The following is a 19,658-nucleotide window of genomic DNA, read 5'->3' on the forward strand; positions in this document are numbered from 1 at the left end:
GTTATTTTAAATATTTCAGCTTTTTGATTTACTTTGTATCTTGTCAAAATAATAGGAGGGAATCATCTTTAAAACAATTCATGCTTACAAGCATAAGTGAATGTGTTTTAAAATAATAGGATGATTAGTTTTTAAATATTGTAGATAAAAGTAATTTTTATCTCATTCTATTGATATATTCTAGGTAGATAAATATTGTTCTCAAACAAAATAAGAAAATAAGAAAATATTTTAATTTTTTTATTATTTGAGTAAGACACTTTATTATGATTAATTTTTTTAATATTAATCACAAGTAAAAAATGCTTTTGTAAGTCCTAAATTTATTTAAAATATTTAGCAAGATATTAAGTAAGGTTCTTATAGTCTTAAAGTATATACATTTATTCTATGTTGATTTTTGTTAATAAAGCTTATATATATATATATATATATATATATATCTATTTGAAGATCGGTTTTTTTCAATACATGTCCAAAGCGTCCACATGTCCCAATATATTTAAATCTTCTTTTAATCATCTTTTAAAAACATGAGGAAATAAATAAATCATATTGAAAGTAATAAGAGTTTTGAACAAAAAGCGACTACAAATGTTGATTATCCAGATATAAAATTGAAAAGATGATTCTATGTAGATTACTTTTTGTAACATGTATGGTTGATAGTGGAGTTATTTAGAGTTTTATATTGAAATTGTGAAGTTCACCTAATAAGATTTTTTTAGCAATATTATCTACCCTTTTCTACAATCCGAAACTTATAACACCTAATTGTATGGAAAGAGTGTGAGAACTGAATGAATTGAACACATGACATTCAAACCAATTGAACAATAAGAGTTTTATAATATTTATGTTAATAATAATTTACTGATTTAGAGCACTCTAAGAAAAAAACCACAAAACACCTAATAACATTTTACATTTTAAAAAATTAATAATTAAAAATTACATACGTTTAAAATTTGGTCTTTATAAATTGAAATCAGATGCACATAATAGAATCATCATAATAAATTAAATTTTTAGCAATTAAAAATATTGAAGTTTTCAAACTTAAGCAAAATATTTATATTGCTTTATCAACCAATTGTTTCCAAAATGCAAGTAAATATAAATAGAATGATTTTAAGTCAAGTGATAATGTAAAAGTGATTTCAAGTTTTTATTTATTTAGTTATTTTTTCTCCTTTCTACACTCTCTTGGCTTAGGCATGTGTATATAGAAATATGAATTATATTCACAAGCATGAGAACAAATAAAGATTTAATACAGTAAAGCACAATAGAAAAATATTATTATGTCATAAATAATGTCACCAAAATCATACCCAATGGAGCATAAGATACAAAACTCAAGGTAATAAAAATTATCTAATTTGCAAATTTCCCCAAGAGGATTCACTCAACCTAGTTTGACATCCAATTCTCTTGTAGGAAATATCCCAAGGGATGGACACCCTCAAAAACGTACATCTACTTTGATTGTGGGCAGCCTATTATTGTAATGTGTAATATAAAATAATAAAATTATATAATTTGAACACGTGAAGAAATTATTTTATATTACACATTACAATACAAATAATAATTCTGGAGATTTAGAATTAAGAATTTTGGTTAAAATTTAGGAGGCAAGCAGTTGCACAGACAACTGGAATGCTCCTTGCCTTTGCACCGATGAATGTTCGTGAACGTCCATCCGGAGTTAGGGATTTCAGCGAGTGTGTTTGTATGGAGTGCAAGCACCGATGTGAGCTTCAATACTGCCGACGTAGAGTTGCAGAAGGACTGAATCCCCCTTTCAGTCTTGTGAGCTCCAGATTATTAACAGTAAAACGGCTTGGAGAAAAGAACCCATCACGGATCCAAAATTTCTACTATCCGTGGCCGATAAGAAATTGAGTCTCAGATCTGCAGAGCATACGGAATTCGTATTCGAAGTGAACCACGAAGTATTGTAGGAAAAAACGAGCAAGACCTTGAAACATGCGGGATGAAGTGGACTGCATTCTGATTCGGGATTCTCTCTGACTTGTCCTCATTTCCGTTTCTGACGCACTGCTGCACGTTTCCATCTCAAAGGTGCTGACTTTGGTGCCCCCACCCAACTTTTCCATCTCAAAGGTGTTAACTTTGGTGCCTTCCCCTCAACCCACCTGTTCCCTCTCTCACCCTTCCACTGTTTGTTCGTTTCCTTTACTGCTGGTGATGGTGCTGCTCCTCCTTCCTCCTCCTTCTTCCTCCTGTAATTCCTTCCCTATTTATTATTCTTATTTTTCTTCTTCTCCCCTGGTCCTCTGCCCTGACCTGCCCTGTCCTGCCCTGCTACTGGTCCGTCCGTCTGTCTGTCTGTCGCAACTGCTGTGCTGTATTTTGTTCTCAGACTAAGGTGGACAGTTCTAATGCCGACCCTTCTCTTGGTAATACTGCTGGCTGTTATAACATCATCAGAAGCTTCGACAGATGGATCACAACGGCGTTGCACCGCAACTAATTGCAAAGACATTAGGTCCATCTCGGCCTCTAGACCTGAGCTGGTAAGGCTTTAATCCTTATTCCATAAGCTTCACAAATCTTAAAATTGTTGTACGTGCTTGAAGGTTCCCTCTATGTCGTGCCCTGGTTTGGTTTGACCTACATCGAGAGTCCTCCCTATTGACATGGATATAGAATGTGAAAGTATTATTAGGATTGTCTCATCTTCTTGAAACTGCTGAAGGGGCGATACGAACAAATTTAATCGTATGTGCAGTCCACGTTCAATGCAGCATTGGAGAGGACAGCGCTGAACAAGACATTTGGTGAGAAAGGCAAATCATTCACAGTCTTCGCACCAAGTAACAAAGCTCTGAAAATAGCTTTCAAAAACTCTCGCTTGATTTGCGTGCACGCCTTTTACAAGGCGCGGCCTTGCACCTCCACTGCGGATCTCCTTTCCTCCACCAACCTGAAGACGATTCTTTTGAATTTTAGTAAGTCATTTGGCATCATCCACAATTAAGGGCCTGTTAGATGAAAATAACTCTTTTCCGAGAAGTGAAATGCTTAGTTGATCATGGAACAACTATTGTTGCGTTAGGGTTGTGGTAAAGATCTCAAACAATTATTGCAAGAGGCTCCTCTTTGACAGCCGTGTGACCGTGCGGCCTCATGATGCAGTCGTGGAGGGTTCATTTCGGGTGAAGGATCTAGAAGATGGACAGCTTCTTCTGTTTGCTAGCAGCTCAGTTGAACAAGTAACACTCCTTGTCTTGTACCACGTCTCATGAGTACCGTGGAAGAATACTGAAAAATATCAGGACCTGTATGTGCCTGATTTCGTCAAGTCCGCTCATTCGTTAGCACAGAGACTCTTTCACACTCTAAATTGCATGTTAATGTGGGAAATCACAGATTCACAAGACGAAAACGAGAACATACATTGGCAACGCCAGAGTGTTGACTGCGGACTTGTTAGCTAGTGATGGACTTCTCCATGTGGTCGACAATGTGCTGGGCAGCATAGATCCCCGGACGATGCAAGCATCTGATGTTTCAGTCAATGCCACAGCAATTCGTGTGGCCACAAAGATCATCGATGCTGACATTTTTGATGAAGAGCAGGTGAGAGTCACCACCTCTGAAAAAGCACTGTCAGTTTCAACTTTCCTCAGATATTTTCTGCACGAATTTTAGACCGTCTTGATTTTACACCAAGGATTTTCAGGCTTCTATTCATATTGTTTATCTCCTTGACTTGCAGCAAAAGGAAGTAGCAAATGGCGTCCTCACAAAAAACATTGTGGGGGTTCGAGCTAACAGGGAATTAGTGGCTCATCCTGATGGGGGGTTGAGGAATCCCGTACCACTTCTCTTCGATCCAGGTTTCAATAAAAAAGAGTTTAGTGAACCAGATATCAAGTTTTCATACCCGATTTTGGACAACGTGCAGCGTCCTAAGAATGATGAGGATCTTGCTTTCATGAGTGTAAGAGACTCCTAACAAGATGCGAATAATTCTAATGAATGCAATTGTGATCAGTGAGCAGAAGACTCCTTCATCATTGTTGTGTAGAATATACCTCAGGAACCATGTGACGAGCTCGCTAATGTTGATTTATTTTTATTTTTATGTTTATGTCAGATTCTTCAATTGGGTTCATTGCTACGGTCCAAGCAAATAACCTCGGTGGACCTTGTTAAGCTGTACACAGCACGGCTGAAGAAGTAACGACGATGACCTGTGAAGTTTACTAGTCAAGTCGTTACCCGTGAAACATGAGGTTTAGGTTAAATTTTCTGTTGCTTGCTTTTGTTCCAGATTTCATTACAGTGATGGTATCCTAAAAATATCTTGTTTCATCTGTAGGGTTGATTATGTCCTGAATGCAGTGGTGACGTATACTGAGAAGCTGGCCCTTGAGCAGGCCACTGCTGCTGATAAATTACTTGCCGAAGGAGTTTATTTAGGTGACCACAAAATACACGCAAAGGAGGCTGTGTATTTTAGAGTGATTCTCTACACGGGTATAATTCTGCTCTTAGAATTTTTGTGGGAATGTTACTTATGTTGTTGATTTAAAACTGGTTCTACAGGGCCATTGCACGGAATACCATACGGACTGAAGGACATTATCGCCGTCCCAGGGTACAAAACCACATGGGGCTCAAGCGTTTTCAAAAATCAAGTCATCAACGAGGAATCCTTAGTTTATCAGAAGTGAGTGTAGTTTTTGTAGCTTTGTAATAATGATTGTTTGATGTTGCTTGAGCACAGAAACTGCCGCTCATTAAATTTGCAAATTATTCACTTCTGGGTTGGTTTTCTGTGGACGTATAATTATGTATCAGTTTGTGGCTGCTCTCAAGACTTGTGATGCTTCGTTATTTCCAACTTGATATCAAGTAGAGCTGCAGTCCAAGTTCAAATTACAACTGTCCAAATGATTGCAGGCTCAAAGCGGCTGGTGCAGTTCTGATAGCCAAGCTCGCAACAGGGGCGCTGGCTTGGGATGACATTTGGTTTGGAGGTCGAACAAAGAATCCGTGGAATATCCACGAAGGCAGCACTGGATCGTCTGCTGGACCAGCTGCTTGTACATCTGCAGGTACTTTCCATCTTAACAAGTGCTACATTACTGAAGACGAGATTCAGATGAGGCTTGACTGAAGATTCAAAATTCACATATAATGTGGGGAATTAGTAGAAGCTAAGATTCGGGCTATGTTTAATGGTTTTGACAGGAAATGTACCCTTCGCAATCGGCTCGGAGACAGCAGGGTCTATCGTGTACCCATCCTCTCGCACGGGGATAACTGGATTGCGTCCCAGCTTTGGAATGGTGGGACGATCCTGGGTTATGAGCTTATCTGAAAGCATGGTACATGTTCTCAACATTGTGCATTATGTGGATATGATGGAATTCTTGTATCGTATTTTCCTGCTGCTTGATGACCAATTTTCAGAAACCAAAAGTCGGGCATTGAGGCTTTAATATATTGGAGCATATCTATGAAACTGTCTTTGTCTGCAGGACAAACTTGGTCCTCTCTGTCGATCTGCAGCCGATTGCGCTATAGTACTCGACGTGATTAGGGGCAAGGATCCAAGGGACTGGTCCTCAGAGGATATCCATTTGAAAGACCCATTCTTTATTGATGTCTCCAAGTTAACCGTGGGTTATCTGCCGGATGCAGACATGGGGGTAAGCTTCTCGTTAAGAATTGTTTTCTCGCATTCTTTTTGGTATTGTAAGCAAATCAAGACGTTTGGATCATGTGGGCTGGGCATGTCGAGCGAGGTGAGATGTCACGATTCGTAGAACTAGCTCGGGTTGGTGCTACATGAAGCTGACCTTAGTTGGTGTTGGTGCCACCTGAAGGTGGTGAAAGCTCTTGCATCCAAACAGGTGACGATGGTCCCATTTGCGTTGAACTACACTGTACCTTCAGCGCAGTTCATTCTCAACGTAACAATGGACGTGGACGTACTGGCACATTTTGATCACTGGCAGCGAGCGGGTCTAGATGATAATTACGAGGATCAGACTGCGTGGCCAGTTGAGCTTCGGCGGACTCGCCTGATTTCAGCTGTGGACTACATACAGGTTAAAACCGGCTCTTGAAACATTTAATCTGGTTGATTTGGGTGCTTATATTGAACGGTCAGAACTACAAACCAAGCGGCTGTAATAAGTGTTACGTCCGCTGTTAATTTCTAAAAAGCTGATTCTGTATTCTTCATATTTTTTTTACTAAATGTTTCAGTCCGTTCGACCACGCAGGCGCAAAGAGCTCGTGGAAAGCTGGCACATGAAGTTATTCAAACTATTCAGAGGCAGAAAATAGATGCATTTATTGGAAATGCAACAGACTGGGAGAAGGTATGCGTGGGCAATCTTGTGGGTATGCCAGTGATAGTGATCCCCACTGGCTTCAAGAAAATAAATGGTACTCGGCGGCGGATCACTGTCCAAACTGGCATCTACGCAGCTCCCTATCAAGATGGAACGGTATGCTGTCTGTAGCTAAGAACGTTTTCAGTTTCCATGAGAAGAACGTAATCAATCTTCGACGTTCTCTTATATTTTCACAGTACTTAGAAGTCTGTTCATTCTTTGCAGTGAATAGTTCTTCAAATTTGGTAACTCAACATGAACCTGAACACCTCGATTCTATGTACAACCAGGTCCTGGCTTTAGCGATGGCGTACCAGTCAGTGACAAACCACCATCTTCAACGTCCGCCTGTTGACAACCTTGGCCCTGGAGACGACTTATTTCTTTAATCTGTAATTTACTACCCTTACGGCTCGGCTTTTGTGATGAGTTTTCGTGTGGTGAAAAGTAGATAAAACTAAATGCAACCAAAGGTTGAGACAATGTTTACTATCAGTGAATTATTGTAATGGTTTCAGGTTTTATCTCAAAGACTGTTTTTAACGCCAGTGCTATGGATCTAAATGCTCTAGCCGTGTTTTATGTGCTTCTCTAGAATCTAGAACACGTTTGATAAAAATAATGCCACGTACTCTGAACATGTTTCAAAAGAGAAATGTGATCCCGTGAGTCCACAATAACGCTGCTGATGTGGAGGGAACGTGGCATAATTATATGTAAGTGATGCTGTAATTATGTACATATTACCCACGTGTTGCTATTGGCAGGTAGGTATGTACTATTTTCTTAAAATCGCCACTTCAATAATTTCAAAGAACCCATGAAACCTACAAAAAAAATTTGATAAATAAAATAGAATGATCCTTGTTTGGTTTCTCAAAAAAACTTGTTTCAAATCAAATCTCTCAATGTTTGTGTATATACATATATAACTTGCATTTTGGATGTACATTGATGGAATGAATATTTGGTTCAATTAAGTTTCTAAGAATTGACAGTATTTTTTATACAGTAGCATTCTTTTGGACTTCTTCACAATACACACACACACACACACATTATATATATATATATATATATATACATATACACACACAGATAAATTTTTTATTCAAAGAATATTACAAAAAAAATATGTCAAATTAGTAAATTATGATTTTAAAAAAATCTAATTAGTAATCAGTAGAAGTTTAATTACAGTTAACAATTATCTGTAAGGATATAAATATGAGGTTGAAGTACAACAAACTAATAATGAGAAGAAAAACAAATTAGTTTGATAATATTTTTTGTTAAACAACGTGAATTTAAAAAAAAATATGGTTGGACTTACAAGTATCTTTAAATGTAGTGTGTGACTACAAGATTTTTTTTGTAGAATTTTTTAATCCTTCAAAAGCTATTTAAAAAACTTTCTAAAATTTTGATATTTATCTTGAATGACTTACAATCACTAAGAAATTTCTAAATGGGTTTTTATTAACATAGAACCAAGATTAAAGCTATTTTTAATATTTTCAATTATTTTCATATCTTCATTTGTGATTTAACACTATTTAGGTTCTTTGTCATATGCATGTCAATTTTCTTTTGCTAAATTTAATTGAATTCATATCATTTGATATGTAACAAGACTAAGCAATATAATATCATGATTTTAAAATTTTTTTTACTTTTTTTCCTTTCTTATTTATATAAATTTTTAAATAATTTTATACATTTAAATGATTTAAAAAATATGAATTTATTAAATCATTTAAAAAAATATTTATATGACTCCAGCTTTATAATATTGAAGCTTGATATTTTATTACAGAGAATAAACTTCTTTCATCTTCGTTTTTTTTATAAATATAAAACTTTTAATAAGATTAGATACCATAAATTCTTCTCTATTACATTAATGTTGACTTAATATTGCAATTTTTGAGTATCTTCTTAAAAATTTATATTACTTATGGAAATTATTTTGGTGTATCAAAGACCTTAAAATTATGGCATAGTTCACCAAAATGAAAGTGGTTTAGTTGAAATTTAGAAAAAAATAAGATAATATGTAGTTATAATATATCAATTTTGTTTATTATTATAATTAATATTTAAATTAATTGTTATTTATCTTTAAAAGGTTGTAGTTTTTTTAATTGATGTAATAAATTTTATGTTTTATACTATATATATATATATATATATATATATATATATATATATATATATATATCTTTAAACTTGTTATTGAATTATGAATAATTTAATCAATAAATTATTCATAATTCAATAACAAGTTTCACTTAATATTTTCCAAAAAAAATGCTAATCATAGAGTAAAGAGATTAATAAATTAAAAAAGAAAAGATTTTAATTTTTTTTAAAAATTATGATATGAATTTTATAAATAGATTAATACATAGCATTATCAAATAAAAGTTATTTTTTTTTTAAATCTTTTCTTTATTTTGATGTATAAGTTTATTATTAGGCCAAATATTAAATATGTTTGTGTTTTGTCTTATTATAATTAAGAGCTAATTTTTAAAATTAAAAAATAAAAAATCAATAAGTAATATATAATATTTTTAATACAAAAAAATAAATTTATAAATAAAAAAGTCACAAATTAACTTAAATAATTATATTGTTGTAGTTCAACTTATTTATTTATTTATTATTTATTATTTATTTATTTTAATAGAATTAGATTTTTTCTTCTTTTTTTTCTTGTATAACTCAAAACCTCAAATCCTAAATCTCATATCATTAATAAATTTTATTTTATTGTATATTACTTTTATAAGTTTATATTATGAAAAAAAAACTTGTCAAAAATAACTTGTCAACTCCTTTCTTGCGTCCAGTCTAGTTTCAAGGGTCTCTAGTTTTCTTGGCTTTTGGCAATAGCCATTCCAGTTTCTTTCTTAATATATATATCAAGTTATTTCTATTTTGTCATCTTTCTATGAAAGAAGTCGCACTTGTTTATTTGTCTTTATTATGTTTTTGTCCTTAATAGATTGACAAGAGTACACCTATAATATCAGAGCTTTGTCTAATCTTGATTAAGAGTGGATTACCCCTTTTTCTTGATAAGACACAAGCATATTAGCAGTTGTGGATTACCCTCTTCTAAACTGATATTGTCCTTAGTATTTTTTTTGTTCTCAAGTCCTTTCTTTTATTTGGCTTGAGCAATATTAGACATCTTCTCTTTTGTAAGTGTTTTGATGGCAAAACTTACTGAAATGAAGAGTGCAATGGCACAAATATAAGAACAATTGAGGGAGTTAATGCTTGCGATGCATCAACTCAATTTACCACCACAAGGAGCAACAAGATTGGCAAGAAGTGAAGATATAGAAATGATTGGAGCTGCTTCAACATTTGCACCAAATCATGTCTCTTCTCCTATGGTGGAACGTCATTTCAATGTTAGAGAACTAAGAATTTCCCTACCCGAGAAGTTTGATGGCACTAGATCAAAGTTTAGAAGATTTATCAATCAAGTACAACTTGTGATTGAACTTCAACCCCAAAGCTATCCAATTCTAGGATCACAAGTTAGATTCATTGGTACGCTTCTTTCAGGTTCAGCATTAACATAATTTTCATCTTTTCTTGAATGATGAGATCCAATATTGGATAATCTAGAGGCTTTTTTGGCAAAGTTTTGATCCATGTATGGAGAACATGATGGAATTCGGGTTGCAACCAATAAGATCCGTATTTTGCAACAAGGCAATCGATCAATAACGTTGTATGCTTCACAATTTTGACAACTTGCAATAGATATCAAGTGGAATGATGTTGCACTTATTAGCCAATTTCTCTACAGATTACAATATGAGGTAAAAAAATTAATGCTCAACTTACGTGATCTTCAAACATTGAGTCAAGCAATGAACTTCTCGTAGTCTTGACTTTTATGAAAGTATAACTAAGAGTGTAGTTAATCAAGTATAAAGTCATAAGTCTAGTATAATTAAACCTATATTTGTAGGTGCAAGTCCTTTCTTGCATGCTGCAAAAGAAGGATCACCTTGTGTCATTTATGCCACACCTATTTCTATTGGTGAAAAGACTTGAAGTGGCATTCCAAGCCAATATCAAGATTTTTAAGATGTATTTGAGAAAAAGAATGTGGATACTCTTCCAAAACATCGTTCCTATGATTGCTCAATTGACCTTCAAGAAGGAGCACAATCGCTATTTGGACCAATCTACAATTTATCTCAAAATGAGTTAGCTAAATTCAAGGAGTATATTAAAGAAAATTTGGCCAAGAACTTCATACACCATTCCAAATCTCCAACAAGAGCTCCAATTTTATTTATGAAGAAAAAAGATGGATCGTTGCGGATGTTAGGGACATAGTCTTTAGAACCTTCTAGAGACAAGTTTCTAGAACCTTCTAGAGACAAGCTTCTAGAACCTTCTAGAAGCAAGTCTTTAGAACCTTCTAGAAGCTTCTTAGTTGATAGAAGATGTTAGGGACATAGTCCTTAGAACCTTCTAGAAGCAAGTCTCTAGAACCTTCTAGAAGCTTCCTAATTGGTAGAAGTTGCTTGAGAAGCTTCCTAAATATGAGTATATATTAGGATCGAGGCTGAAGAGTTCTTCAGTCTCGACAACACATCTCTTGGAGCTCTAGCTCACCTCTCTGGTGTTGTTCTTGTATTCATCTGATTAATCTAGTTCTTGCCAGTTCTTCTTAAACTTCTTGGTAGATATCAAGTCTGTATTCTGTGTCCGTGACAGTTTGTCGAGACTGAACTCACCTCAGATATCAGAGCTAGTTTCTTCTTTGTTAGAGTGTGGATTATCCCTCTGCTTGGAAGTGTACTAGCACTTTAGAGGTTGCGGATTACCCTCTTCTAAACTGATACTTCTTTTGTTACAATATTGGAGTCTTATTCTTCTTGGAGAGAGTGGATTACCCCTTTTCTTGAAGCTCTTAAGGCATTTTAGAGGTTGCGGAGTACCCTCTTCTAAACCAATATTGTCTTCTTGTAGAATCATTTCTGTCCTTCTCTTAGAATGGTCAGGGGCCAAGACATTAGTATGACGGAAAGTTCAAAGTCGAAGTTAGATGCTATCATGAATGCCCTCGCTACGTTATCGCAAAGAACTGCAGAGATTGAAGGAGTCGTGGCAAGGCTTCATAATGATGGAGCATCTAAGATGGCACAATCTAGGTTGGACCAGCCTCAAACTTCTATACTTGGAGAAGCAACTTTGCCTCAGGTTCGACAAGCACCGCTGGTTCTACAACATAAGGAACCCCGAGTTAGCCTTCCGGACAAGTTCGATGGTACATGTTCTAAGTTTCGAGGATTCGTCAACCAAATCAGGTTGATAACAGTTTTACAGCCCGAACGCTATCCAACGGAGGAGTCACGTGTTGGGCTTGTTGGAACCTTACTTACAGGACAAGTTCTATCATGGTTTGCTCCTTTGTTTGAGAAACAATCGTCCATACTAAACAGCTTTGAAACCTTTTTGGAGGCATTTGCGGAAGCATTTGGTGAACATGACAAGGTTCGATGGGCTACAACAAAGATCCGGTCACTACGACAAGGGATGCGTTCTACATCAGCCTATGCATCGGAGTTCAAGCAATTAGCATGTTACATCAATTGGGACAAAGAAGCGTTGATGAGTCAATTCTATTGGGGTTTAAGGGACGATGTGAAGGATTTACTGTTAACTCCTCCTGATCCGCAAACGCTCAACGAAGCTATTAGCCAAGCTGTGAAGTGCGATAACCGCCTATTCCAACGTCGCCAAGACCAACGTTCAAGACAACATACGGTTCGCCACACCCCAACTATGTCGGCAAGCAGCATGAATTCACATTCAGAGGTAGAAGACATGCAAATTGATGCGGTACGTGTCAAATCTCTTACTCTAGAAGAAAAAAAAGCGACGTATGGAGGAAGGTCTATGCTTGTATTATGGTGAAGAAGGCCACAAAGTTGGAAACTGCCCCAAGAAGCAAAATCGACGTATTATTAAGACTAGGGGTACATTTATTCAGGAAAACGAGGATGCCCAGCCACAATAGGAACCGTGCGGCTGGACAGTGAAATATCGCAACAACAACCAGGTTCCTTTCTTTCCGCTCAACCTGCCCTTTGTTTTACAATCCCTTTGCTTATTGGCCCTCAAAAACTGAGAACCTTAGCATTATTAGATTCAAGAGCATCTGCTTATTTTTTAGACGAAGAATTTGTAAAGCGTCATAAGATCCCTTTAGTACAAAAATCCAAACCTGTTCACGTTGAGGTCATAGATGGACGACCTTTATTGTCTAGTAGTGTCACCCATGAATCAAAACCTATAGAAGTGACGTTTAAGGACCATAGTAGTCATATTATTTTTAATATTATTAGAATCCCATCAAATCCTGTTATTCTTGGTCTTTCTTGGTTAGAAAAGCATAACCCATCCATAGATTGGAAGTTGCGGAAGATGACCTTTCCCACAAAACCACCCAAGAACAAGCCTAGTAGAAAATCCCGAATAGAGAAATCCTTATTTATTGGAGCAAGAGCATTTATAAGATTGTCCAAGGGAGGCACACCGTTTGTCATTTATGCGGCTCCAACTACTGGGGAGAAGATCTCGACAGCAAGTATATCAGAGCAATATAAGGATTTTAAAGACGTGTTTCAAAAGAAAAATGCCGACATGCTACCGGAACACAGACCATATGATTGCACCATAGACTTACAGAAAGGATCACAACCGCCTTTTGGCCCAATCTACAATCTATCGCAGATGGAGTTGGCGGAATTGCGGAAGTACATCGACGAAAATCTAGCCAAGAACTTCATCCGTCATTCAAAATCGTCAGCTGGAGCACCCATCTTATTTGTGAAGAAGAAAGATGGCTCGTTGCGGATGTGCATGGACTATCGAGGTCTCAACAAGGTAACAAAGAAGAATCATTACCCGTTATCCTTGATTTCTGGTCTCTTAGAACAACTTGGACGTGCAAGGATCTTTAAAAAAATTGATCTAAGGGGAGCTTACAACCTCGTACGAATGAAGGAAGGAGATGAGTGGAAGACAGCGTTCCGTACAAGGTATGGCCATTTTGAATATAATGTCATGCCTTTTGGTCTTACCAATGCTCTAGCGGTCTTTCAACATATGATGAATGACATTTTCCGAGAGTACCTTGACGATTTTGTTGTCATCTATTTGGATGATATTTTGATATTCTCCAAAAATGAGGAAGACCATGAAAAACACGTTCGTTTGGTATTAGAGAAACTACGCGAGCGAGGACATTGCACTCTTCCAGGAAAAGATCACTAGTTCACGAAGGCGACCCCAAGATGAAGAACCACCTGCACCATGACGACGACGGAGGATACCAAGTAACCGATCACTGGTGATTGTATTTGAGTCTGAGCCTGCTTATGATGGTCAACCAGAAGGCATATTTGCAAGACAATTTCACAATGAAGACACGGAAGTTCATGCTTGGGCAGAAGTTGAAGGAGTGGGTGACTACCGTTGGCTTCAAGGGCCGATGAACCACTTACCTCGTGAACAACAGTTGGAGTTCATAGCAAACGTTATGCGACAGATCTTCATTTTCTTGCATTGGTACTGATTGACAATAACATTACTTCTCAGAGACCTCGAAGCTAAAGGAGGGGGTGATGTTAGGGACATAGTCCTTAGAACCTTCTAGAGACAAGTTTTTAGAACCTTCTAGAGACAAGCTTCTAGAACCTTCTAGAAGCAAGTCTCTGGAACCTTCTAGAAGCTTCTTAGTTGATAGAAGATGTTAGGGACATAGTCCTTAGAACCTTCTAGAGATAAGTTTCTAGAACCTTCTAGAAGCAAGTCTCTGGAACCTTCTAGAAGCTTCATAGTTGGTAGAAGTTGCTTGAGAAGCTTCCTAAATAGGAGTATATATTGGGATCGAGGCTGAAGAGTTCTTCAGTCTCGACAACACATCTCTTGGAGCTCTAGCTCACCTCTCTGGTATTGTTCTTGTATTCATCTGATTAATCTAGTTCTTGCCAGTTCTTCTTGAACTTCTTGGTAGATATCAAGTTTATATTCTGTGTCCGTGACAGCGGATGTGTGTTGATTATTGAGGACTCAACAAAATCACTATCAAAAACAGGTACCTGCTACCTTTAATATGTGGACTTCTTGATCAGTTGAATCAAGCTAAGATCTATACAAAAATAGATCTATGGGGAGCATACAATTTGGTACGCATCAAAGAAAGAGATGAATGGAAGACTACGTTTCGAAGAAGGTATGGATATTTTGAATACAACGTCATACCTTTTAGACTTACAAATGCACGAGCAACATTCCAACATCTAATGAATGATGTCTTTTGGGAGTTTTTAGATGATTTTATTGTCTGTTACCTAGACGACATCTTAATCTATTCTAAGAATATAGAAAGATCATGAACTTCATGTTTGCCAAGTATTACAAAAACTAAGAGATGCAAGACTCTATGCCAAGATAGAAAAGTGTGTATTTCACATTACTCAAGTCGACTTCTTAGGATACATCATTTCAAATGATGGACTTATGATGGATCCTAAGAAAGTTCAAACTATTATGAATTAGAAGATCCCAAAAATGATAAGAGATGCCCAATGCTTTTTGAGATTTATCAACTACTATCGGATCTTCATCAAAGACTTCTCTCAAGTTGTAGCTCCACTTACATGTTTGAATTGCAAAGACAAACTTCAAAAGAATCAAGAAGCAGAAGTAGCATTTGAAGCTTTGAAGAGAGCCTTTGTTTCTGCACCAATCTTGTATTACGTTGATTTTTCTAAGCCATTTTTTATGGAAATAGAAGCATCACACTTTGCTTTGGGTGACGTATTATCACAAATGGGAACAGATGATAAACTTCACCTAATAGCTTTTCATTCCAAAATATTTTCAGCAGCTAAAATCAACTACGAGATCCATGACAAAGAACTTCATGCAATCGTGGATTCATTTCAAGAATGGTGCCATTGTCTAAAAGGTGCTTCTAGCCCAGTCATAGTATATACGGATTACAAGAACCTAGAATATTTTATGTCAGCACGTGTTTTGAATCATTGCCAAGCCTATTAGAGTATGTCTTTGTCAAGATTCGAATTCAAGATCACTTATTGACCAAGAAAACAACAAGATTTGTGAAATATACTCTTTAGATGATCTTATCTTGCATCAAAGGAAGGAGATGCTGCTTTTGATCAACAACAAATAATTCTCTTGAAGCCAGAGCATCTTCATCTTTAAGCAATGAAATCAACACTACTTGTTGATTCAACTTTTATTAAGCAAGTTCAGTCAAGTATATCTTCTGATCCTCTTAATAGTGAAATGAAGAGAAATCCTTCAAAGTCTCATGATACTTCCAAGTTTGAATTCAAAAACAATCTACTATATTTTGAGGGACGCCTATATGTTCCAGAAGATGAAGCTCGATTACGTGTTCTTCAAGCTCGTCATGACTTTCCAGCAGCAGGATATTTTGGGTACAATAAAACTTTGGAACTAATATCTAAGGACTTTTGGTGGCCACAAATGTCGAAAGTAGTCAAAGATTTTGTACAATCTTGTAATGTTTGCTCGAGATCAAAAACTCCTTGTCATCAACCTTATGGACTTTTTCAGCCATTACCCATTCCAGAACAACCATGGTCTTCTATTTCTATGGATTTCATCACGGATCTTCCAATCTCAGGTTCTTATGACTCTATATTTGTGATAGTAGATCGTTTTACCAAGATGGCACATTTCGTACCATGTACAAAATCTATCACAGGTGAAGAAACAGTTAAGCTCTTTCTTGACAATATCTATCGTTATCATAGATTATTGAAAGATATTATATCAAATAGAGGAACTCAATTTGTATCAAGATTTTGGCGGACTCTTTTTAAGATTCTAAAAGTGGATATAAAACTATCTTCGGCATTCCATCCTCAAACTGATGGACAAACAAAGCGTGTTAATCAAGATTTGGAGCAATATTTAAGATGTACCATTAACTACCAACAAGATGATTAGACAGCTCTTTTGCCATTAGCAGAGTTTGCTTACAATAACACGATACATTCTTCTACAAAACAAACACCTTTCTTTGCTAATTATGGTTATCATCCATGACTTGATACTTTTGACTTTTCAAAAGTTGATAATCTTGTTGCAAAAGTTTTGGCAATTCATTTGTCAGAGCTACATGCAACGATGAAGGCATAGTTAAAAGAAGCTCAAGAACAACAAAAAGTCAGTGCAGATGTCTATCGAAAGGAACAACCACCATTCCACATAGGTGATAAGATATGGTTACTTCGTCGCAATATCAAGACCACTCGTTCTCGTGACAAGATGGACTATCGAAAGATTGGACCGTTTTCTATTTCTACACAAATCAATTCAGTTGCATATTGTTTACATCTACGAGAATCAATGAAAATCCATCCAGTATTTGACGTGTCTCTTTTTGAACCATACAAGAGAGTGGACATACCAAGAAAAAAACAAGATCCACCTCCTCTTATAGAAGTGGACAATAATGAAGAGTTTGAAGTAGAAGAAGTCTTAGATTCAAGGCGGCGTCGAAATAAATTGGAATATCTTGTCCATTGGCACGGATATGATATTAGTGAATGCACATGGCAGCTAGTAAAAAAACTTTCAAATGCAGCAAAGGCTATGGAGGCTTTTCATCGATGACATCTATAAAAATCAAGATGAAAATCTTTCTTATAAAAGAAATAAAATCTAGGCAAGATAAAATTCTACTTTCAATCCTTGTTTGTAGCTCTTTTGTAGTTGTGATGCTCAGGAAATGAAGAACCAATAATCAGAGGATTCAACTCAAGAGCCTTTGTTTGCTGATCTATCGGACGAGACATTACGATTGTCACAACCTTCAAGAGGATACAATCGAGATGAATATCTTCAAAAATGACATGTTCTTCTTCGAATAGATGGCAGGATACAACGTGCTTGGTATCACGACCTTGGAAGGGACTCTCGATGTTTAATAATTTTACTAGAGGTAGGAACAACTCCTGATGGTGTTCCAAATATTTTATTCGAAGGAAGTTATGAAGGCCTCAACAATGATCAAATAACTGGGTGGTCTTTCTGCCTTAATATAGGATACTACGGATAGTTGAGAGGCCCTATCAATCATCTTTGAAGAGAACAAAGATCAGAGTATGTGGCGAATAAAATTTGTCGCATCATAGATTTTCTCAACATATGATTACCGCTTCTCGTGGAACTCGTCTCTAGAAGGAAGGGTTATGTCACGGACATATGCATGTAAGCCAATAATTACATATATAAATAGGTAGAAGTAAATAAAAGTAGATAAAAGTAAGTTAATTCTTTAGTATTTGATATGAAAGCTTCCTAGAAGCCTCATAGACGTTGCTTTGATTTTATAGGTGTCTTTAATTGACTTTTGGGGATTAGAAATGTGGTCAACAAGTTGGCCACAAGCCACACATGTTGTTAGCTTAAAGATCAAGGTAACTATGTGGCCCATACGTAAAAAAACTTACCTTGTAAGTCAAAGCATGTGTCCTACAAAGTCAACACATATTGGAGGTCCTATAAAACGTCGCCATGTAGCCCCTAGTTAGATAGTATATATAGAGAGAAGAGTGAAGCCTTCTTCACTCTTGTCAACTCCTTTCTTACTTCCAATCTAATTTCAAGGGTCTCTAATTTTCTTGGCTTTTGGCAATAGCCATTCCAGTTTCTTTTTTAATATATATATCAAGTTATTTCTATTTTTTCATCTTTCTATGAGAGAAGTCTCACTTGTTTATTTGTCTTTATCATGTTCTTGTCCTTCATACCAATTGACATCATGATAATTTTTTCTTTCATTTATAAATGGATTTTAGAAATTTTTGACAAATATTTTATATACTTGAATGTACTTTCTCTCTCTTTGAGATTACAACTTAGGACCAAGGATATCAAGGATATGAATCACAAAGAATGAAAGGATTAATATACTCTTGTTTTACTAGATAAAAGTAGATAATCACTCAAAGATAGTATAATATTAAAATTAAAGTGGCTATTGCCAAAGACAAGAAGTTTAAAGAGTCTTGAAATAAGTCTAATAATAAGAAAGGTATTGAAAAGAATGAAAAAGGGCTTATTTTTGCCTCAATATATACTATCTAACTGAGAATTATATAGCAATATTCTAAAAGACCACCAACACATATCAAACTTGCAACGCGAGTTTTTTTATATGTGTATTGCATATCCAACTTGTACCACAAGTGGCTAACTTGTGTGACATGTGGTCAACTTTTTGGCCAAGTTTTAATCCTATCAATGACCTGTAGACTTATATAAAGTCAAATTTGCATCTATGAAGCTTTTAAGGAGCTTCTTTATAAGATATTATCAAATTTATTTACTTCTACTTACTTCTATTTAATTCCTTTGATCCAAGTAAATATGTATGTCAGTAACAAACCATAGCATAGGTAATGGAAGTTTTGGCTTAAAGAGGGCTTAAGAAGAAATAAAATATAAAGAAGGAAAAAACTTAATTTTTGCAATAACAATTCCTTACAAAAGTAGTTGGTTTTTTTTCAAATATTACTAAAATGTAATAGATATTTATTGCTTTTATAGCCAACTATCAATAGCATTAGTCCTTCAAGTTGATGACTTTAGCATTGAATCTTATATTATTTATATCAATTTGTCTTGCATCTTGCATATTATGTCCACAATGCCTATAAGCAACAAGTGGACAATAAACAAGATATAATAGAAATTGATACTTCTTATCCATGGGTAAGGTTATTAAGATGTCAATTTGACATCTTTCAAATCAAAGCACTCTTCTTATTATAGTTTCTTATATTTTTATTATCAAAATCGTATAAAAATTTAAAGTATTCTAATATTTAATTATATTAATAAAAATAAATCATAAAACTAAAATAAATAATTTATAATAAATAAAGTGTTTTAGCAAAGTATTAAAAATTAATTTCTTATTCCATTTTTAATACACAAATTTTTATTTCAATGCAATAATTTGATAAGAATTAGAAGAAAAAGTTAGCTATGTAAAAAAAAAGAAAAAAATGATGAATTTAAAATCCAATAATGCTTGTATGTTATAAGAAAAAATCAAATCTAAAAAAAATCCGTGAAAAATTTAAAAATGTCCTTAATACGACATCTATAAATTATTCTTTTGATTTAATTACTTTTTTAAAAAATATTTAGTAAATCATGAAA

The 19,658-nt window shown here is 35.3% G+C and overlaps 1 protein-coding gene across 1 annotated transcript; it reads left to right on the plus strand.

Annotated features, from left to right (window-relative positions):
* Positions 1–2,176: 2,176 nt before the first annotated feature.
* LOC112278227 (uncharacterized) lies at positions 2,177–6,931 on the plus strand. The gene is made up of 14 exons (XM_024511412.3): positions 2,177–2,543; positions 2,759–2,978; positions 3,166–3,242; positions 3,400–3,609; positions 3,749–3,973; positions 4,130–4,212; positions 4,355–4,455; positions 4,582–4,705; positions 4,939–5,093; positions 5,230–5,366; positions 5,520–5,690; positions 5,868–6,092; positions 6,270–6,497; positions 6,674–6,931. The coding sequence occupies exons 1-14, from the start codon at positions 2,409–2,411 to the stop codon at positions 6,770–6,772; spliced, it is 2,190 nt and encodes a 729-aa protein (XP_024367180.1). The 5' UTR covers positions 2,177–2,408; the 3' UTR covers positions 6,773–6,931.
* The last annotated feature ends 12,727 nt before the right edge of the window (positions 6,932–19,658 follow it).

The sequence above is a fragment of the Physcomitrium patens genome, chromosome 25, assembly GCF_059467195.1.
Source record: "Physcomitrium patens ecotype Gransden chromosome 25, ASM5946719v1, whole genome shotgun sequence".
Taxonomy (NCBI): Eukaryota; Viridiplantae; Streptophyta; class Bryopsida; order Funariales; family Funariaceae; genus Physcomitrium; species Physcomitrium patens.